The following is a 23,611-nucleotide window of genomic DNA, read 5'->3' as shown; positions in this document are numbered from 1 at the left end:
TAGCTTAGATTCTGTTCTTTCACATGGCAAACTCCTAATCATCCTTCAAATGTCAAATCCTCCATAAAATCTTTCTGATATACCCATGGAAAATCATTTCCTCTCCTATGTCAGGACATTTTCTCAACTCTTAATTAAAGTACTTTTCAAGATATATTGTAATCACATAAAGTGCCCTACCATATTATGAGTATACAGAGGAAGCTATACTACTGTATTAATCTCTGGAACCATGACACCAAGCAAAATATGGCTTTCTGTGTACAAGTTGGCTTTAATTAAATGAATAGCATTGGGACTTGCCCTCATTCTTAAACCTTAGATAGGTCCAGTTAGCAAGTACTTATAAAACACATAATCTATATTCTTAAAAAATAAAAAAATAAATAAAAAACAAAAAATAAAAATAAAATAAAAATAAAAAAAATCTATATTCTTGATTAAATACTATAGATTTGCCATGGCTAGAGGAAAAAAGAAAGCATTTTCAAATGTTTAGTTAATTAGATTTGGGGCTAGCCTAGACATCTAATTACTACTTAAAAACTATTATATTTGAAAGTACCTTTGAATTCTAACTCCAGGTGCTGGAACCAAATCTCCTTCCACTGTTGCCCTAATGCTCTGCCCCATCTCACTATACAGAAAGTTGGGAGTTCCCAGCTATAGAAATCTTATATATATATGGCACGTTTATAAGGTAAATGTTCAGGTAACAGGTACCATATTTTCTTTTTAATGTATATGAAAACTGAAAACTCCCAAATACTTTTCTTGTGGTGTGGGCCCTTTTACATCTTTCAGAGACCCAGACCTACTTGTTAAAATAATATAATACGACATCAATTGAAGGGAAAGACAGATTTGAACCCTTTTAAGGATTCTTTTACAAGGGATGGGGGAAGGGGAGATACTGGTCAAAGAGTACAATCTTCTAGTTGTAAGATGAGTATGTTTGAGATATCTAATGTATAGCATAGTATTAGAGTTAATAATACTGTACTATATGCTTGGATTAAAAGAATTCCCATGAGTGGCTCAGTTGGCTAAGTATCTGCCTTCAGCTCATGTCATGATGCCGGGGTCCTACGATTGAGTCCTGCATCAGGCTCCCTACTCAGCCTGCTTCTCCCTCTTCTGCTTTAAAAAAAAAAAAAAAAAAAGTGATTTCTCTTTGGAACTTAGACCTAAGCAGGTTCATACTGTCTTATTATCTATAGAAGTCAACTTGACTTGTTCTGTGTCAAAATACATTATCTTTTAAAATACCCATAAACGTGTATCTCTGATGTAGTACCTGACACTAGTTAGTTACTATGAGCCTGTGTGAAAGTCAAACAAAAACTGACTACAATCTTAAAATTCACTATGAAAAATCAAATTTTATTCCACTAGCACTTACAAAAGATAGCACCAAGCTGTCACATTCCCAGTGCCATATGAGAAAGCTACCTGTTGTCCTTCTTGCCTCGTCCCAACCTGAAAATTCCCTAGGGAAAAAGTGATTGAGAGTTTGTACAGCAGGGAACAGAACATTAATTCAAAGTGTTTTCCAGGAACAGGGCTGATCACAGCCTGAAGTCTGAATTAGTTGTTTGTTTTTCCTCCCTCTCACATGATTTCACTGCTCAATTCTTATTTCACTGCTTCTTTCCTTTCTCTCCCACTTTCATGTTAGTATTCCTTACTGTAACAAGAATGACAGTATTTGTCTGCAGTATGAGACCTAAAACTAATAGAGGGTCCACTCTAGCACCAACAACTGAAGGATGAATACCCATGACTGAATAAACCCAGAGACAGCTTGCTACTTACTCAAGTTTCCTTTAATTTTAAGTTTATTCTCCAACAATTCCAAATTTTTAGTAGCTTCTAATAAAATATAAGACTATCCCTCATACAAAATCTATACCATAACGATAAAGAGGAATATTAATTTCTGAATCTGCTCATTAATATTTCATTATTATTTAATAAATTTTATCAAAATCAGAACAATTCCACATAAACTAAACACACAAAAGTCTCATGAATACGGGGAATGAATACCACTGAAATGCTTAAAAAGTAGAGCACTCTAAATCTCTACTTTATATAAATACTTGTATGTTGTCTCCACAATAATTTGAGCTCCTTTTACCTCTCTAGACATGAAAAAATTATTGTAACTGAGCAGGGTTTTAAAAAATAAAATAAAATTCATTTAAAAGCTACATTTTCTTTTTCATTTAAAACATGTCTTTAATTTGCAATCAACAAACATATGATTTTTTTTTAAACAAACCATGAATTGAGAACACAGGATTCTAGTAAAAATGTCCATGGTATAGTCTTAACATTTTGCTGAATAAAAAACGGCAGGAGGAAGACAGTATGTCAGTAATACAGCAGTGATGACTGCCACATGCTAGTAGTGGTTAGTTCCCTCCTGCTACAGTACTTTGTGTTCTCAGTAGGAGATAGAGATTCCTTCCTTTTCACACCTTTATGCAGAGACAGTTTGAATCTCCTCCACTCTGCTCCTTAGTAGTTGCAGGACCAGAGACAAATGGTACTTAATTTGTTCAGATCAAAGTCAACTCATCTGTAAAATGGAGCCAATTATCTCTGGCTTACAGGACTGTTGAGAAGAATAAACTGCAATAAGAATATAATCTCAGTGTTAATGACTGGTATATCTTTTTGAGCGCTTACCATTTGCCAGATACTGTTCTAAGCTCTTTATAAAGAATACCTTCAATCCTCAAAATAATTATATGTAATTGTTACTGTTATTATTCCCATTTTACAGATGAGTAAATTGAGACTCAATGTGTTTAAGAAACTTGTCACAAAGCTGTTAAGTGTCAAAGTCAGGATTTGAATCTAGAAAAATTGACCCAAAAACCCAGGGAGACACATTAGCTCCTTAGTGCTATGACCGACACACAGTAAGTGCTCAAAAATGTTAGGTATTATTAAAATTATTAAAATCTAAATGCCACTGAGCTAAGAACTTAGAAATTTTTCTGGTGCAGCCACTCTGGAAAACAGTATGGAAGTTCCTCAAAAAATTAAAATTAGAACCACCCTACGACCCAGCAATTACACTATTAGGTAGTGTACCCAAAGAATATAAAAATACTAACTTATAGGGGCACATCCATCCTGATGTTTAAACTATATATTTTTTTAAGATTTTTATTTATTTATTCATAGAGACAGAGAGAGAGAGAGAGAGAGAGAGAGGCAGAGACACAGGCAGAGGGAGAAGCAGGCTCCACGCAGAGAGCCCGACGTGGGGTCTCGATCCCGAGCCTGCAGGATCACACCCCAGGCTGCAGGCAGCGCTAAACCGCTGCGCCACAGGGGCTGCCCCATCCCGATGTTTATAGCAGCATTATCTACTATAGCCAAATTATGGAAACAGCCCAAGTGTCCATCGACTGATGAATTGATAAGAAGAGGTTGTATAAATACACACACACACACTGGATTATTACTTAGCCAACAAAAATAATGAAATCTTGCCATTTGCAAGAACATGGAAAGAGCTAGAGAGTACAGTGCTAAATGAAGTCAGAGAAAGACAAATAATGTTATGATTTCATTCATATGTAAAATTTAAGAAATAAAAAAGCAAAGGGAAAAAAGAGTGTGAGGGGCAAACTGAGAAACAGACTCTTAACCACGGAGAACAACTGATGATTACCAGAGAGGACCTGTGAGTGGGGAGTGGGTGAAACAGGTGATGGGGATTAAGGAGGGCAGTTGTGCTAGCCCGGGGTATTATATAGAAGTGTTGAATCACTATATTGTAGATGAATTATTTTCTTTAATTTTTTTTATTTATTTATGATAGTCACACAGAGAGAGAGAGAGAGAGGCAGAGACACAGGCAGAGGGAGAAGCAGGCTCCATGCACTGGGAACCTGACGTGGGATTCGATCCCAGGTCTCCAGGATCGCGCCCTGGGCCAAAGGCAGGCGCCAAACCGCTGCGCCACCCAGGGATCCCCTGAATCACTATATTGTGCACCTGAAACTAATATTTCACCAGAGCTTAGAGAAAACCTTAAAAAAAAAAAAAAAAAAACCTCAGAAATTTTTAATCAGTAATATATTCAAGAAAAAAGTAATTAAGCAAGACAAGGTAGGGGGAGAAAAACCATGAATGCTTAATCTTTTGATTTCCCAATTTTTTTTTTCCCATCTAAGGAAACAGTTTTCAACAATTATACCTAATTCCAAGCAGAATAAGTCAGAGTGATTTAGTTAACAATACTGGAATTAAAAGGAAAAATAGCAAAAAAAAAAAAAAAAATGAGAGCAAGTTAGGCTGACAACACAGAAAATAATATATTATTGAATTGTATAAAAATAAGGATCATGAGAGGATCTGAATAATATATACATTAAGTAATAATAATTCAAGGTCTAGAACAATGATCCATTAATAGCAAAAACCACACACTAAAATCAGACCTTGGTTTCTAAAATACCCTTGTCCACTAAAGGAAATAGGACTCCTTGGAGAAATGGCTCAGTCCATGGCTGCAGCAGTGTAAGATGAGCTAGGAATATCTTACTAAGGCCTCAATGTGCTTAAAGTAAGTGCTTAAAGATTCATGGGAACATTTTTAAAAGACAGTTTGAAGGAGCTGGCACTGACCAAGTTGCTATCAAAATAACTAACGACTATAATGGATTATTACAAAGTGAATAAAATAAGAATCCATGAGTCAATATGAACCCAAAGACGTCAACAAGGGAGAAGAAAAAGATCTCCTTTATACTAAAACTTTGATTCATAAATATAGAAGGAATGTTGGAATTAAAAAAATCATTCATGAATGCTGAAAACAGAATGACCGTTTAAGAACAGAACATTTACAGGCTATCAAAATAATCTCCCCACAAATTACTTATTAATTTCAAGGGGAAAAGTAGTAACTTTACAGTGGAGAAACTTGGCTGACACCATTTTAATCAAGTGATCAAAGTTAATATCATCAATATGGGAACAAATCGACATCATGTGCCTTGGACAGGGCACACTAAGAACAGAACATTACTTTAGTGCCAATTCTGCCAAAAACACATGATCTGAATCTAATCACAAGGCTACATCAGATAAACCCAAACTGAGGTACATTCTAAAAAACAACTGGCCTATATTCTTCAAATATGTCAGTCAAGAAAAAGAAAGAAAGGGTAAAGGATTATCTCAGATGGAAGAAATCTATATAGAAATGGCCACAAATATCAATGGATGATCCTTGAATTAGATCTTGGGCCATGAAAACAGCTATAAAAGACCTTACTGAGACAACTCTCGAGATCTGACTATGGACTGTATAGCAGATATTATTACATCAGTGTTTAACATACTGTACTGTGGTTATGTTACATAAGACATTGTTCTTATAATGAGGAAATACATACTAAAGTACAGAGGGGTAAAGGTACATAACTCCAACTTATTTTCAAATGATGTAGAAAAAATGTAGAATTATAAAACAAGTGGGGCAAAAATGGTTTATATAAGTGTACATCGGAGTTTCTTTTACTATTCTTACAACTTTTCTGTAAGACTGCAATCATATAAAATTTAAAAATTACAAAAAATGCAAAAAGATAGATGGGTATATATGTATTTCAAGTAAAAAAAAAAAATTATCCCCCATCTGTAACCCTCTATTTTTACCCCTCCTCAAATCATGTATAATGATTTGAATATTTTTAAAATACAAAAAAAATAAACTTGTGTTTAAGCATATTATTTATAGAGCCAATCCTTCTATTCAGTAATAAATATGACAAAGGGAGAACCATAGTTATATGTAACTTGAAAGCTCAGCACTTACTGGTTGTCTTAAACTATTAGAATTAATGAAGGAACTGAACTGCTCAATGTTCAGCCATGTTCTACCCAGCAAAGCCAGATGAAGATATTAAACAGGCTGCAACACATAATCACAAGCACAACTTCTTCACTTAGCAAGAAGTGGACTACTACTTCAAGAAGCAGGACAGTAACTACAAATTTTGGGCCTTTAGATAGATATATGACAAGAAGGGCCAAAAAGAACCTCAAAGAAACATTATCAATTTCTCTTTCATTATTATAAAATCCATGTGGTTCATTCTGATTAAAGTAGCATGCAAAGCAAAAAATAAAACATTATTCCTAAAAGGGTGCTAAAGCAAGCATAAGCCAAAAGCTTCAGTTAGGACTCATTCTTTGGCATGTGTGACATGAGAGGAAATGCATTTCTGAAAGAAGCACTCTGTCATCATGAAAGATGCGTTGTTACTTACAAAATGGTAAAAGATGTCCAAAGGAGGAAAAATAAAACAAACAAGCAAAACACCTCATTTCAAGTGACCCAAATTTCTATAACCCAAATCAAGCAAGTTCATTGAGCTAAATCTGCAGACACTTTTTTTTTTTTTTTAAGGCTAATAGACTGTGGACATAAAAGAAAATTTGAGTAGGAAAAGATCAAGAACTGGTGTAAAGCTAAAGCAGACCTGCTTCCTCATCCTCCTCCTCCTCTTCCTCATCATCGGAAGTTGATGACAAGGGAGTTGGTGCGGAGCTAGCTTGATTATTAACATAGTCACCATACTGCATGCCTGTAAAGTGGAAAGCACAAACACAAGAGTCAAACCAACAGGAAAGATGAGAAATAAAACTTTGACATTGCATTAAAAGTGAGAAAGAACTCTGACATTCTAAAGAACATCCCAGCATGCATTTTAATGTTAGCAAATTTATTATCAAAACTGGAACCGTTAGAAAATTTCTGCAAAGCAGTTTAGTAAAAGCAGCTTTTATATGAACTGGTCTAAGTGTGAAAAAAGTACCACATATTACACTGATAATATTTAGGAAACTGCATTGATACTCTGAAAATTTTACTGAGCTCTATACATGTTTACCTTCTTTGACCTTGGGGCCCTTGTGGTGTACTTCCTTTGGGACTGTACATTCTTGGTAAGCAGTGATCATTTCTACTAAAATTAATTTATACAGCATTCAACACACATGCAAATACTTGATACCTTCCTTCTGCTAATGCCAACTTGATGGTAACTCAGTTCTCATAACGGAAAAAGAATGACAGTTAAAGAAAAAGAACTGTATTCAGAATAGTTCTCTGCTCACAGATGCTCAAAAAAGGAAAAAAAGAGAGCTTATTAACTGTGGTCCCACAAGTGTGACAATTATTAACTGTGGTCCTACAAGTGTGACAATTATAAAACAGTGAATTTTCTGAGATGATCAATCATCTCACCTATTTGCCTACATGTCAGTCTGAAGCAGGTGGATGGGACTGGTCCTCTGTGTAAGACACATTGAGAAGGAAGATTGTGTGGAAAAGGTATGGCTGGTAACTGTGTAACTTCTCCAAAAAAAGAAAAGTGATTGGGTATTTTTATTTTTTAATAAATCTTATAAAATTAGGCTAAAATTAATATCCACAAATTTTAAGAGGGAAAATAAAATAATCCCAATTAAAAATAAAAATAGAAAAAAGAATAAACATCCATATAAAGAAAATCTTATAGTTCAACTTAAAAAAAAAAAAAAAGGATAACAGAAGAAACCCAAAAACATAGTGTAGATTTTTAAGGACATTTCACAATATTGGAAGCACAATGAAGCCCTGCCTCACCAAAATCACATGGTAGTCCTCTGATGCTTTCTTTTTCTTAATTTAAGGTGACCTTTTAAAATTAGCATATTTTGTTAAGAAACGTCACTCATGTCTATCATAGGAAAAATACTATTAAAGAGAAAAATTTGACCTCAGAAGAGAGCAAAGGTTAAACTGTCAATGAGTGAAGCTTTGATCTTCCCAGTAGGACCAAGTAAGTCACAGAAACATGCTGGCTTTGCTGGAACATCTTTTAAATATAGATAAAATAGAGGTGTCTGGGTGGCTCAGTTGGTTGAGCATCTGACTTCAGCATAGGTCATGATCTTGTGGTCCTCGGATCAAGCCTATGGTGGCTCCATGCTCAGTGGGGGAGTCTGCTTTTCCTTCTCCATCTGACCCTCCTCCTGCTCATGCTCTCTCTCTCATAAAATAAAATCTTTAAAATATATATATAGATAAAATAGTAGTTACCATAAACGCATCTGAGAAAGTAAAAATCAATGTGAACTAAAATAAATTCAGGCAATATAAGAAATCAACTTGATACCTTGAAAGACCAAATTCAGAGTGGCATGTTCCTCTAACAAAAGCCTATTTAAAATGAAAATTTGACTAATACTAGACCTTATGTTAAATATACTAAAAAGTTTGCAATAAAACACAAGTTAACAGTAAAAAGATTTTAGAGCAAATTCTTCAATTTAAGAACCTCTTTAAAAATGAAGTACTTTCTCAAAATGCAATTAGCACTGCATTTTAAAAAGTACGCGTGTATATAGAATAAGAAGAAAGAAGAAACTCTATTTACTGTACTAAGAGAGGCCACGAAGCAGGAAAAAAATCGGAAGAAAATCCATTCTTTTCATGACTGAATCAATAATTGTTCTGTTGACTCTGTAACTAAACAAAGGAGCCAAAGTACAGCACAAACCCATCTGTATGATAAGACACTTTCCTCCCTTTCTCCAAATTTACTGAATTAAAAACAGATTCACTTATTTTTGGAAAAATATCCAATGCTTAATTAGGAACAAATGAGATGGCTATACAATGATTTAAAAAAATCTAAAGAGCAACTAACTACTTAATGTACTGGAAAAATCTATGAATAAGAGAATAGAGTAAAATTATTCATCACTTTATATGATATCACGGATGTCAATGTACTATGTTAACAGAATGTCACACCAAATACTCAAATTTTTACTTTTCCTGAAAAAAGATGCAATCCTTTTGGAGAAGTGCTAGAGATGAAAGATTTAAGCCCTTCCCCAACTGTCACTCTTACTATGCTCAGAATTTAGCCTTTTGCTTGTCCAAGTAAACTTTGGGAATATTAATGGCACAAGATTATGACATTTTTGTGACTCCAAAGTAACAACCAATCCTTATTTAAATGCCCTGCTCTACGCTGGGTACAATATATACAAACTGCAACAAATGGGCAGTTACAGCCAAGTCATCTACTCTACAATATATGAATGGTTATGCAAACTTCCTGAGTGCCTCTACTTAGATATTCTTTAACAGCCAGACCTATGTATGAAATACTCAGATTGCATATATGAGGTGGTAGAAAATGACATCTTCTAGAGCTTAGCTTGAAAGGCACTGTAGAAATGTACATGGAGACCTCCTACTCCATGTAGGAGGAGTAGTACTACCACTACCACTACAACCAAATGGGGCGGGAATGCTGTATCCTAACTTATTCTGTTTTAACCAGAGCTTTCAAGGTGTAAATCGAATAAACCAAGAAGTTTAAGACACACTGCACTGACAGAACCTAACATGATGAAGAGCTTTGTTATCAACTGCACCCCAGTATTTTAAAAAGGACATTTAGTTTAAACTACCTATTTTTTAATTTAAAGTACCTTTAGGCAAAACTCTCCAGGAGACCATATTCTGTGAGCTGCTTAATAAAAGGCATCTTCACTGTTACCTGGATACAGCTACATGGGGAATAAATAAAGTCTTAATAAATCCTTGGGGCGCCTGGGTGACTCAGTTAATCATCTGCCTTTGGCTCAGGTAATGATCCCAGGGTCCTAGGATCGAGTCTTGCATTGGGGTGCCTGCATTGGGAAGTCTGCTTCTCCCTCTAATCCCCCTGCTTTGTTCTCTTTGTGGCAAATAAATAAACTCTTTAAAAAAAGGGAGAGAGAGAGAGAACTTTAGCTTTTTAAAATTGATAGCTTTTTTAAATTGAACAGTTCAAACTTCTGAGTGTTATCTTTTTCTAAGCTGGTTTTCAAACTAGGAACACGTACTGTAAGACTTTTCAAGTCTTTGCAAAATGGTTTTAAGGGAATCAATTTCCATAGTACTCTCTTTCTAAAACCTACCCATCTTAAAAAGCGCCTATGTTAACAACAGCCATTCTCTCACTGAACAAAGGAAACACATATTCTTAATTTATCCTTAATACCCAGTCCTGAGATATAAAAAAATACCTCTTAATATAAATATAAATATAAATATATAAATAAAAATAAATACCTGAGATATAAAAAATACCTCTTAATACCCAGTCCTGAGATATAAAAATCCTTATGGCACTAAAGGGAAAGCTTCCTCCGTCCTTAAATGATTAATCAAGGCACGCTGTATCTACATGTATATGTATATATATGTATATGTATATATATATATATACAGGTATACCTGTATATACATGGTATACCTTGCCATACATGTTTCAGTTAAAGATGAAACATGTTAGAAATGGGGTTGGTACTTCCTGGAATGTTCTTAATTCAGAAATACTGAAAAGTATCCTGGTGGAAGTAATGATGAATTTATTTATTTATTTTAAATATTTTATTATTTATTTATTCATGAAAGGCACAGGTAGAGGGAGAGGCAGAGACACAGGCAGAGAGAGAAGCAGGCTCCACGCAGGGAGCCAGACGTGGGACTTGATCCCAGGTCTCCAGGGTCACACCCTAGGCTGAAGGCAGCACTAAACCGCCAAGCCACCCAGGCTGCCCAGGAATGATGAATTAATTTAATAATTCTACATACACATACAGTAGCTCAAAACTACTACTGTCAAATAACTGCTTTCGAAAGAGTCCCATGAGACCAAAGCAAAACCATTACAAAATACTGAACAGATAAGCAGCAAGACACTGAATAAAGATGGGGACTCTGGGTTCAATTTTAGGTTCTAGCACTTACCAGCTATGTTTCCCCGGGGTAAGTTACTAACCTCTGTGGTTTTCATTTACATCATCTGTTAAAAGGGGTAATAACTACCTCAAATGGTTGTTGTAAGGATTAAATGAATTATTTCATAAATTATTATTTCACAAATTACTTCAAAGCTTCAAAGGCTGCCTGAAATGTACTATTATATAATTATTAGCTATTATTATTATTGAATTTCAAAAACATAAAAAACATATTTTTGTGTATATTTAATTAAAAACAATTATTTTCCGCTATTCTTAATATTTGTCAATATAGGGGATAGAGCTAGTCATTTAAAAAAAGAACCTTCCACCAATCTGAGTGGTATTCTTAGCAACGTAAATTCTTTTAAAACAAGCAGAAGGGATCCCTGGGTGGCGCAGCGGTTTAGCGCCTGCCTTTGGCCCAGGGCGCGATCCTGGAGACCCAGGATCGAATCCCACGTCGGGCTCCCGGTGCATGGAGCCTGCTTCTCCCTCTGCCTATGTCTCTGCCTCTCTCTCCCTCTCTCTCTCTGTGACTATCATAAATAAATAAATAAATAAATAAATAAATAAATAAATAAATAAAAACAAGTAGAATGTTTTCTAGGATGACCAATTTTTTTCAAGATACACTGAAAAAAAACTATAGATAAAAATTCTACGTAATTTCTTTCAGAGTCAATATGAGATGTTCAATAAAGTATTTTACAATCTACTTTATCATAAAATATTTATAATGATTATAATTACTTCTCACCTCCTTATATTTTATACAATATTTAATTCTATTTCCTTTTAACAACAACAACAACAACAACAACAACAACATTTATTAAGAGAGGAACCCATTATCACTAAGTGGTATATGTTTTTCTTTTTTCAGTTAATTACATGGCAATATTTTAATCATGATGTCTGATGAAATTAACAGTTATTTCTGATTTTTATACTTGATTCCTTTTAAAATATTTTTAAAAAGTCAAATACCAGAATTTGATACACACAATGCATATATTTACCACTAGAATACAATGCTTCAAGATAATCCTCACTGCATAAATAGCCTAATATTAGGTACATGTCACACTGCTTTATTTCAAATTTGGTAATGAAAAACAGCATATCGACTCATTGCCTAGTTTTTATAACCTACTATAAAAAAGGATAAATTAATCATATTAGATTTTTGACATTTAAATTTGACTGCTTTTAGTAATTTGGCTTAGAAGACAGACATACACTATAATTTATTTCTCATTGGAGCTTATGATACTCCTTTGAAACTAGGAACATATTTCCTTAGATTAAAAAAATGAAATTAGATTTTCTGACAAAGAATAACATTTGCCTCACTGGTTTGAAAATGAAGACTGCTTTTGCCGATTAGGTTATATGAGATACCATACATAAAATAAATGACCTACATCATAGTATGAAGTTTTTGATAAAAATACATTTAAAGGATATGATATTTATTATATTGGCAATAGTACAATGAAATTCATTATATTTTAAATAATTGCTGATTCAGTAAAACAAGTATTGGGTTTGCAGGCAGAAGATCTATACTGATCTTGGCACCCCATCTAGGGAGTTGGTGTTTTTTTTGGAAGATACCTAACCTCTTTAAACTTCAATTTTTTCTTCTATAAAAGGAAGATGAAATATGACATGCTTGCTTCACCTGATGATCAAGAGAGATAATAAAAGTTAAAGGTATTTTAAAATTGTAAACTGCTACATGAAAGTAATAGTGCTACTATCTATCTATAACCTGGAAAATAAAATCTAACAAACAACAATTAAAATTTCTGACATGTAACTCAGAAGGTTAAACACATTTAAAAACTCCAAAGAGGGACACCTGGGTGGTTCAGTGGTTGGGCATCTACCTTTGGCTCAGGGTGTGATCCGGGGATCTGGGATCTGGAATCCGGTCCCACATAAGGTTCCTTGCAGGGAGCCTGCTTCTCCCTCTGCCTGTGTGTCTGCCTCTCTGTGTGTCTCTCATGAATAAATAAATAAAATCTTGAAAAAAAAAAAAAGCCTTCCAATATCATTCCTATCTACTTGAACAAAGTTTCTTACTAATTAAATGTGTGAAAATAAACACTATGAATGAAATTTATCTAAAGTTTATCTTATTGTAGTAATGAGTCACATACAACTCTGGTATACAAAGCTATTGTGGGGATAGGGGAGAGTCATTCATCTCACTGAAAGATATTTCCAGTCAAAACGTACTTTCCATTTAAAAAATATACAAATTCATAATTTTTATATGTTGTTTTGGCCAACTATATGCTAATAATAATTGTATTGATGGTTTAATCCAGAAGAAAAAATGCTAATGCTCAGACACTCATGGTCATAGGCAATAAAGCAAAATGTAAAATTTTATTTTTTATAATATTACTATGGCAGAGAAGTATGATAGATTGATAAAAGAGTTTCTAGCTTAAGAATATATTGTTATATTCGGGGGAAAGAGTATGACACTAAGGAGAAAAAGGAAAAATGTAAACTTCCCAAATGTTAAAGAAGGGGCTCATCTGGGCCTTTTTAAAAAAAGATGATGGTAGGTTTATTCTAGTGTATACAAAGAATAATGTAAGATTTTTATTTTAAAAGTCAATATATGCATTATGTTGAAAAATTACATACCTTCAACTATTTAAACTTCTGGTGAAAAATTTTAGATGTCAATCTAAAAAATGTTCAAGTAGTTGCAGAGTGTACTCAAAAACTTTTTTAGGTAGATATGTAAGCAAAAATTTGCAGCCTCCCATCTTAAAACCAGTATGAGAATGCTGGGTCCTTCTGAGAATAACTAATAAAGGGTGTCTTTGATGCTGGGAGAAAAATATTAATCTCTTTTAAGCATTAATATTTTAGTAGTCATATCAGAACCACAGCATAGCTGATGCAGCCCCCACACCACCCAACTACAATAGGCACCATTCACATAAACCACAACTTACACAACATACGTGGTAGCCCTACCTCACATAATTAGGTCGTATAACCCAAATCTATCCAAAGATAAAGAGGCCACTAAAATAAGCCAATCTCCTACTTAAAGGAACAAAAGCTATAATTCAAATGTTCTAGTATTCTCTTTTCTGTTACTCATTCAAGGAGCTTCTCTTAAGTACATCAAAAATTTGTTAGCAGCCATCAAAACAATTCGGCCTCATTTTATAGAAAGATAAAAAGGTTACGTTAAAAATATTTCACTCTGCTACTTGGGTAGAGTAATTTATAATCTTGGGGAAATTACCTAATCTTTGTGAATCTCGCTTTTCTCATGTGTAAAACAGGGATAATACTATAAGGTTGTAATGGGGGTTAAGTGAGATAATATCTGGCACATTATAAATGCTCAATAAATGGTAGCTCCTCTTTTCAAATCTATCTTATTAGTAAGAACCAAAAGGAAACGTATTACAATTATTTTGTGGGAATGTGGTTTACAAAATGATTTACTTATAGTAAAATGGTAGGATGGTACTCAAAGTAAAATGGTAAAAAAGAATGTAATAGGAAAAAAGATATTAGCAGGGGCAATGTGAAGGGTCAAAATGAGCATAATATTTAAGAAATGGAAAGTAGTCATCAATGTAGAGGAAAGATACCATTAATTCAGTTAAGGGCTCAACCTACCCTTAAGTTTTTTCTACTCATGATAAGCAAAACATTCCTACCAGTCCTTCATTTTAAACACAAATGCTTATAAAAAACTAGATTTTATTCCTAATATACCCACTGGCTTGTTGGGAATCAATGGACACTCCATGGTGCTGCAGTTGATTTTCCTATAAAGCCAAATAAGAAAATTTATAATGTATAATCTGATCAAATGATAGAAAGTCCTCTTGACCACACAGTCAACAGATAATAAGTAGAGAAAACAACTTAAAGTGCTTTTTCTGAATTTCAGAATGTAAGAGAGAAAGAGAATTCTTCATATTCAAGGTGAGAAGCTGTTACTATATAGTAAGTAGTACAGTTCCTTAGATAGTATTAATGGTTGTTCTGGAAATACAAACTATAGATTCCTAGTAACAGTTCAATTATCTCTCATGAAATGAAAAATACAGTATTTTAAATGGAAAGATCAATAGATTCGGAATTTTAGTCAGAAAGAAAACAAAATACTGCCAAAATAAAAGGCAAATAGGGAAAAAGGGTCAAAACAACATATTTCAGTTACCTGTCACTTATTTAACATATGGAGAATATTAAACAAGCAAATGAATAAACTGTATTGTTTGTTCAACAGTATGGCTTACAGTTTCATTTTCACCCCTCTTATTCTCCAAATTGAGTCAAAAGTTACTTTCATTAATTATAATAAGTAGAGAAATCATCAAATAGGATATGGAGATTCATTAAATAAAAAAATCTTGGATACTTTATCCTAAAAGAAAATTATAATACCTTTTAAAATACAAGAAAACAAATGTTCCACAACAAAGGGATGGGTTGGTAAATTATAATACACTGACACAATGAAGTATTAGCCGTGAAAATGACTATTATGATTTTGTGGATATATGAAGAGTTGTGTATAATAAATGTAAACAATATACAAAATGATATGTAAGCTATGATTGCAATTATGCAAAAAAAATCATAAACAGACTGGAAGTTAATATATAAAAAGGAGGGATCCCTGGGTGGCGCAGCGGTTTGGCGCCTGCCTTTGGCCCGGGGCGCGATCCTGGAGACCCGGGATCGAATCCCACGTCGGGCTCCCGGTGCATGGAGCCTGTTTCTCCCTCTGCCTGTCTCTGCCTCTCTCTCTCTCTCTCTGTGACTATCATGAATAAATAAATAAAATCTTTAAAAAAAAAAAAAAAATATATATATATAAAAAGGAAATAGTGTTTGAATTGAGATTATAAATTACACTTCTTATTTTCTATAAGTTATGGTTATACAGTTTTGACTTTTTAATAATCAGCTATTTGAGGCGCACCTGGGTGGCTCAGTTAGAAGAGTGTGCGACTCAATCTGATGGTCATAAGTTCGAGCCCCATGTTGGATACAGAGATTATAAATAAAGTTTTTAAAAAATTAAAAAATCAAATCAAATCTGCTATTTGAATCAGGGTGTGTGTATACGTAGTGTGTATGTACTCTCTCTCCACTTATATATAGTAAATCTTTCAAATACCTTTCTGTTGTAACAGCTCTGATGGCTGTGTAACTGAGGCTACCGGCTCAACTGGACGATTTGCAGCAGGAGGCACCCTTGTTGATGAGGCTCCTAAAACAGTGGATACGACTGGGCTGGACTTGAGAGGCTGAACATTTTGCATAACAGGACAAGATAAAGAATCTGAAACCGAAGACAAAAAACTATTTCATTCACAGCAATCAACTTGACATCTATAAAAAGCCAACAAAATATGGTTTATTTGAAGTTCTTATAGAAACATCAGTAGTATTACATTTATCTAGTATTAAATAGAGAAAATAAGGAAGTCCAAAGAAATGATTTTCAGAAAAATTGAAAACTTACCAAATGTTTTAATAATCTTTAACATCAACTTTCCTAAGACATGTCATAAGCCTCCTTACCTTTTTAAACAAAAGGAACCCCAAACAATTTTTCTTTACTAATGATCACTACTATTAATTCATTATGGTACTAAACAATGGGACCTAAGATAAAATGAATAGAGGTTCTTTGCTTCTGCAGTAATATAGTTCATAAATTCCACAAATGTCTCTAGTATTAGCTCAGACCCACTTTTGTATTATAAACTGTCACATCTTATTTCCTGTACTAATCAGAGGCTATATTTCAAATGTAACTAAGTAAGGACTCAATGGTAGGACCAGATTTGGATTTCTGGAATAAATAAAGGACATGTGACTCATAGTGGGCCTTTGTCATAACAAACTGTGGATCTAGACAGTAATCTTCAGCCAACCAAGAGGTCACTAAAAAACCCATGGCAACAGCCTAAGTGTCCACTGATGGGTGTGAATGGATAAAAAACATGCACACATGAATATTATTCAATCATAAAAAAGGAAATCCTGCCACTTGCAACAAAATGGATGGACCTTGAGGATATGATGCTAAGTAAAATAAGTCAGAGAAAAACAAATAGTACACAGTGTCATTTATATGTAGAAAAAGTTGAACTTATAGAAACAGAGAGGAATGTGGAATGGTAGTTTCCAGGGCCTGGCAGGGGGTGAAGGGAAAGGAAAATAGGAAGATGTTGGTCAAAGGGCATAAACTGTAAATTTTTATTTTTTATTGATGTATACCCAATGGCATACAGTATTATAGTAGTTCCAGTTGTAGAACATAGTGATTTCACAATTATCTACAGGATGAAATGCTCACCGCAATAAGTGTACTTACCATCTGTCACCATAAACTTTCAGTTTTAGGATGAATAAATTCTGGGGATCTAATATATAGCATGGTGACTGTTGTTAACAGTACTGTTATAAACTTGAAATTGCTAAGACAGTAAATCTTAAGTGTTCTCACCGCACACACAGAAAAGGTAACCATGTCAGATGATGGATATATTAACTAACCCTACTGTGGGTAATCATTTTATAACACATATGTGTGTCATTTATCAATCCATCATCATATCGTACATCTGAAATTTACAGTGTAGTATGTCAATTATATCTCAAAGTTAGGGAGAAAAAAAAACCTATGGGAAAAGACTTGTGAGCAATGAAGATATACTGAACACATGCATATATGTATGTACATACATGTATGCATGTTTAAACACATATGATGTTTGTGCATATAGAGAGAGACAAACTTAGAAGATCTAAGACTAAAAAAAATACAGGAATGTGGTGACAGAACAAAATGTTATATGTTGGGGCGCCTAGCTGGCTCAATTTAAAGAGCATGCAACTCTTGGTCTCAGGGTCATGAGTTCAAGCCTCATATTGGGGATAGAGATTACTTAAAATAAATAAAAATTAAGAAAAAAATCCCAAACATGTTATATGTCCCACAGTATACAAATGATATAAATATGGGGGATGGGGGAAGAAGGTGGAAGGTAGTTCTGAATCGCTATTCATCATTTTTAGGAAGAACAAACATCATTGTGGGGAACTGAAAACATGGTCACAATATTTTGCAACTCTTCTCATTAAGAAGTGGAGTCTACTTTTCCTCCCTCCAAATTAGGGCTAATCTTGTGGCTGGCTTTACTCAACAGAATGTGGCAGAAGTAATGGTATGCAGGTTCCAGAACTCAAATCTCAAGAAACCTTGCAGCTATGCCCTTCTGCTCTTGAAATGCTGTCTGTGACTATCATGTAAGGAAGTTAGTTAATCAACGTGGATGGAACTGGAGGATATTATGCTGAGTGAAGTAAGTCAGTTGGAGAAGGGCAATCATTATATGGTTTCACTCATACGGGGAATATAAGAAATTGTGAAAGGGATTATAGGAGAAAGGAGGGAAAATTAGTGGGGAAAAATTAGAGAGGGTGACAGAACACAGAGACTCCTAGCTCTGGGAAACAAACAAGGGGTGGTGGAAAGGGAGGCGGGCGGGGGGATGGGGTGACTGGGTGACGGGCACTGAGTGGGAGCACTTGACGGGATGAGCACTGGGTGTTATACTATATACTAGCAAATCAAACTTCAATAAAAAATATATACATAAAAAAAAGTGTTGAAAAACCTAGGTACGCCACTACACTATCTGCACCAACTGCAAGACATAGGAGTGAAGTTCTAGGATATTCCAACCCAGCCAAGTCTCCAGCGAAATGAAGACACATGTGTGAGTCCAGGAAAAACCAGCTGAGGAACTGTCCAACCAACCCACAGAACTATGAAAACTAAAGTCATTTTTGTTTTAAACCACAATTAGATAACTGATACACTCACTAAAACTGCTAACGAAACAGAGTGGTAAGTACATTTAACAGGGTAAAGTGAAAACTAAGAAAGATATAATCATCTAAAATTGAGCGACAGAGGGCAGCCTGGGTGGCTCAGCGGTTTAGCGCCGCCTTCTACCCAGGGCCTGATCCTGGAGCCTGGGATCGAGTCCCATGTCGGGCTCCCTGCATGGAGCCTGCTTCCCCCTCTGCCTATATCTCTACCTGTCTCTCAATCTGTGTCTCTCATGAATAAATTTAAAAAATAAATAAATAAATAAAATAAAATAAAATTGAGCAATGGAGAAAAGGGAAGGGGGTGGAAGACACAGTAAGTACGAGAGGTAAAGGCCAAACCTCCTATTAAAGATAACTTTCAGGGCAGCCCAGGTGGCTCAGTGGTTTAGTGCCATCTTGGGTCCAGGGCCTGATCCTGGAGACCCGGGACTGAGTCCCACATCAGGCTCCCTGCATGGATCCTGCTTCTCCCTCTGCCTGTGTCTCTGCCTCTCTCTCTTCTCTGTGTCTCTCATGAATAAATAAATAAAATCTTAAAAAAAAAATCAGAACTGTCCAACAACAAAAATATATATAAAAAAGATAACTTTCAAAACTAGTTTAAAAAAATACTTTCTTAAAACCATCAAAGACCTAATGTGCTATTAATGAATTTTTCTGAGCTAAAATAAAATCTCTAAGAAACTGAAACTCAGAGAAATAGCCAACACTCAAAGCTGCTTTCACTTTCTGCTACAGACCTGATCTGCAGTTTTCTGTGGCTTTGCAGGGTATGGGAACCAGAAGACACATGCCAGGACATACCGGATGGGGTACCTGATAAGACATCCTGGACTTCCACTTTTAAGAGAGTGCTCTGCAGGGTTATAACTTCAGGGTAAGGATAAACCAGGAATCTGATCCTTACAAACACCAGCGGCTTTGGTTCAGAACATTCATAGTCCAGTGAGTCTAGAGTCTGGACTTGAATTAGTGCAATAAGCTGGTAGTACCAGAGGCACTTGGCAGAAGGAAACAAAACACCTCAATCAAGAACAATTCCATCATCCTAGGATGACTATTCCCACAGTTACTTTTTCAAAATCAATTCCACACATAAAGGTAAAGATAAGTAGTTTAACAGGGCCCCTCTCTGTTCCAGAACATTAAAGCCACTCTCCAACCTGCTTATAATCCTTCAAAATGTTGCCAGTGCTTCAGGGTGAAGACAAAAACAACTTACCCTCAACACTTCCTAACACGGCTAACGAGGCCTGGAATGATTCTAAGTCCCTAGCCTTATCCTAGCCTGTTATCCTCTAGCTTCACTGGTCATCTTCCAGTCCCTTGAACTTATCACGCTCTCTCCCAGTAAAGAGGAATACACTTACTCCCTGCTTTGACGTCACAAACTTTTTTTAGTAAAATTGGTATAGATGAGAGTTTATGTGACATATACAGGCATATGTACATACATACACATGTAAAACCATAATAAAATACCCATGAACTCAGCATCCAGTTGTGAAAATAAACACTTCCAAAACTGCTGACGCTGTCAGTGTACTACTCCTCACAGAAGTCCTCCCTCCTGGATTGTTTATTTTTCCCTTGCTTTTGTTTTTAAATAGCCACACACACAAGTATTCCTAAACATTATTTTTGCTTGTTTTTTAACTGAGTAATGATACCATTCTTCATGCATTCTTCCATGACTTCCTATGTTACATTTCTGAGATTCCCTCATGTAAATGAGTATAGCCCTGTATCACATTTTCACTTCTGTTCAGCAGTCCATTGCAAGGATATAATTGATCTATCCATTCCACTATAATGACTTTTGGGTTTCCACTTTTTGTTTTCACAAACAGTGCTGCTATAAATATTCATGAACACATCCCTGGTGCAGATATAGGTGTTTCCTCAGGGCAGAGCTTCTCAAAGTGTGTGCTATAGCTCAAATGGGTATGAGGTGTGCAGTAAGGGACTCAGAATCCCGCCTGTGGGCAGCCTGTGGGAAATAAGCTCTTTTTGGCCCAGAGAGACTAGTTCTTTTGGCCCAGTATGCCAAACAAATGTCACCATTTCTTGTAAGTTCTATACATCTAAACAGGACGTAGTGCTCTAGAGGCTTCCTATTCAAGTGTAGTCCCTAGGTTGGCAATATCTCTTACAAACACGATGAAAATGTAGAATCTTAGGCCTGGCTACACTATATTTGATGAATAAGGACTCGCATTTTAGCAAGAGTCTGGGTGACTCATGCACCAAATTTTAGAAGTGTAATGGCTATATTTTGGGGTATGGCCATCTTCAATTCCACTAACGCCAAATTCTCCTAAAATATTAAAGCAATAAATCCTCCTATCACAACAAGTGCCTAAGAGTCTCCTGTTACTCCACATTCTTGACAATGGTATGGTCAGACTTTCAAATGTTTATCATTTTGTGACTAGGTATAAAAAGATATCCCATTCTAGTTTTAATTTTCTTTTCTTGATTATTCATGAAGTTGAGTATGTTTTCGTTTCATCTTGTTTTCTTCTTCGGTTGTTGGTCTTTTTCTTATTAATTTGTATGTGTTATTTGTATATTCTGGATAAATACTATAAGTATTTTTTTCAGGCACCCCCAGTGCCACCTTCAGCCCAGGGTGTGATCCTGGAGACTTGGGTTTGAGTCCCACATGGGGTTCCCTGCGCAGAGCCTGCTTCTCCCTTTGCCTGTCTCTCTCTGTCATGAATAAATAAATAAAATCTTAAAAAAAAAAAAAAAAGTATTTTTTTCTCCTAGTTCCCAGCTTGTCTTTTTATTTTCTTCATGTCTTTCAATGAAGAAAAGTTCTTTTTTTTTTTTTTAAATTTTATTTATTTATGATAGGCACACAGTGAGAGAGAGAGAAGCAGAGACATAGGCAGAGGGAGAAGCAGGCTCCATGCACCAGGAGCCCGACATGGGATTCGATCCCGGGTCTCCAGGATCGCGCCCCGGGCCAAAGGCAGGCGCCAAACCGCTGCGCCACCCAGGGATCCCTGAAGAAAAGTTCTTAATTAGAAATTAGTCAAGTTGAGCATGTTTACTCCTTACAACTATAATTTACTGTATGTGCATTTTCCTTAAGAAACCCTTCACTACTCCAAGTTTCTAGAAGTAGTCTTCCATACTTTCTCTTAAAACTTTTTAAATATTGCCTTTTAAATATTTATTTTGCCTGCAGTTTATTTTACACATGAAGAATTCTTCAGGTTGCAGCTCAACTATCAAATATCAAGGAAAGCTGAGAATTTTGCTTTTCCTCAGGCACATCAATACCCCAAGATGACAGATATTAACTTACCAGTAACTAGATCTTGATGTTATGTATACTGTGAATTTTTATTTAGGATTATATAGATATTTATTATTGTTCTTTTTTATACATAGTTTTTGAAATGCTTTTTGTTTTATAAAATTGCCCAGAGTAAAAACACCATTAATCAGATAGTACTATTTCATAATATGCTATTAATATGTGATTTTCATTAAGGAAAAAAGTAAAATTAATTTTAATGAAAATAATTTTCTGGCAAAATTCTACATCTTTGCAAGATTTATCTTGCTAATTTATAAAATTATATACTTTTCAAAGCAAAGGTATAGTAAAAAAAATTAATAAAATGATTTTAAATGAAATTTCAATACTCATCTTGCTATCAAAGATGGGTATCTTTACATCCCAAAGTCACACATTCAACTAACTTCATCTCAAACTACAAAAAAAACTTCTAAACTTTCAGAGATTTACCTGTAGTAATGGTCCTAATGAAATGACACTTTTTACACAGGAGCCAAAATTTTACCCTAAGTTAACAACTAAACATACACCCAAGACATACATACTTGAGACAGACCTTTTATTTTTTAAAGATTTTAATTACTTACTTGACAGAATAAAACTGAGAAAGAACATGCACAAGCAGGGGGAGTGGCAGGCAAAGGGAGAAGGAGAAGCAGGATCCCCCTGAGCAGGGAACCGGATGTGGGACCCTGGGATCATAACCTGAGCCGAAGGCAGATGCTTAACCAACTGAGCCACCCAGGAGCCCTGGAATAGACCTTTTAATAATAATAATAATAAATTTGAAGTTCTAGTGCTGAATTATACTGACATGTTCTTATAAAAAAAGCATATGAAATAACCATTTAAAGTTCTCTTTTAGGGGCAGCCCCAGTGGCTCAGTGGTTTAGCGCCGCCTTGAGCCCAGGGCCTGATCCTGGAGACCCATGATCGAGTCCCATGTCGGGCTCCCTGCATGGAGCCTGCTTCTCCCTCTGCCTCTCATGAATGAATGAATGAATGAATGAATGAATGAATGAATAAATAATAAATAAATAAATAATAAATAAATAAATAAAATCTTTAAAAAAAAAATTATTTTTTAGGAACGCCTGGGTGGCTCAGTGGTTTGGCGCCTGCCTTCGGCCCAGGGCATGATCCTGGAGTCCCAGGATGGAGTCCCACATCAGGTTCCCCTCGAGGAGCCTACTTCTCCCTCTGCTGAGTCTCTGCCTCTCTCTGTGTCTCTCATGAATAAATAAAATCTTAAAAAAAAAAAACTGCAATTGTTTTTGTCAATTCCTCGAGGGTTGACTTTCACACAAAACTATGTTTAATATCTAAGATTATTATTCTAATGTGACAATATTATTTAAGGGTATCCAAAGCAATTAAAAGTTGTCTTTCTAGAAAATTTAATTCAATATTCCCATGGCTGCCAAACTTTGTACCTAGGCACCCAAGTCACCCTTGCAAAAATTCACAGGATTCTAAGGGATGTTTTATTTTTTTAATGAATTCGGTTTATTACGTTCCAATATAGTACATTTATGTATTAAGATTAAGTGGGTTTTATTTAGT

General features: G+C 35.1%; 1 protein-coding gene across 3 annotated transcripts in view; it reads right to left on the bottom strand.

Moving 5' to 3' along the window:
- Nucleotides 1-23,611, bottom strand: part of SEC24B (SEC24 homolog B, COPII coat complex component) — a 98,499-nt gene that overhangs the window by 49,361 nt on the left and 25,527 nt on the right. For 2 of the 3 annotated variants that reach the window (XR_005988395.1, XM_041758868.1), the window contains exons 3-4: nucleotides 16,004-16,168; nucleotides 6,513-6,617 (exon numbers count right to left, since the gene is read on the bottom strand). Coding sequence is in view for 2 of the 3 variants with exons in the window: in XM_041758868.1 (XP_041614802.1) it covers nucleotides 6,513-6,617; nucleotides 16,004-16,168 (270 nt within the window). In the remaining variant the exon portion in view is untranslated. The remainder of the gene's footprint in view (nucleotides 1-6,512; nucleotides 6,618-16,003; nucleotides 16,169-23,611) is intronic. The other variant, XM_041758869.1, reaches the window with a different exon arrangement.

This window comes from Vulpes lagopus, chromosome 6 (genome assembly GCF_018345385.1).
Source record: "Vulpes lagopus strain Blue_001 chromosome 6, ASM1834538v1, whole genome shotgun sequence".
Lineage (NCBI taxonomy): Eukaryota > Metazoa > Chordata > Mammalia > Carnivora > Canidae > Vulpes > Vulpes lagopus.
This window is presented reverse-complemented; position numbering and strand designations above follow the sequence as displayed.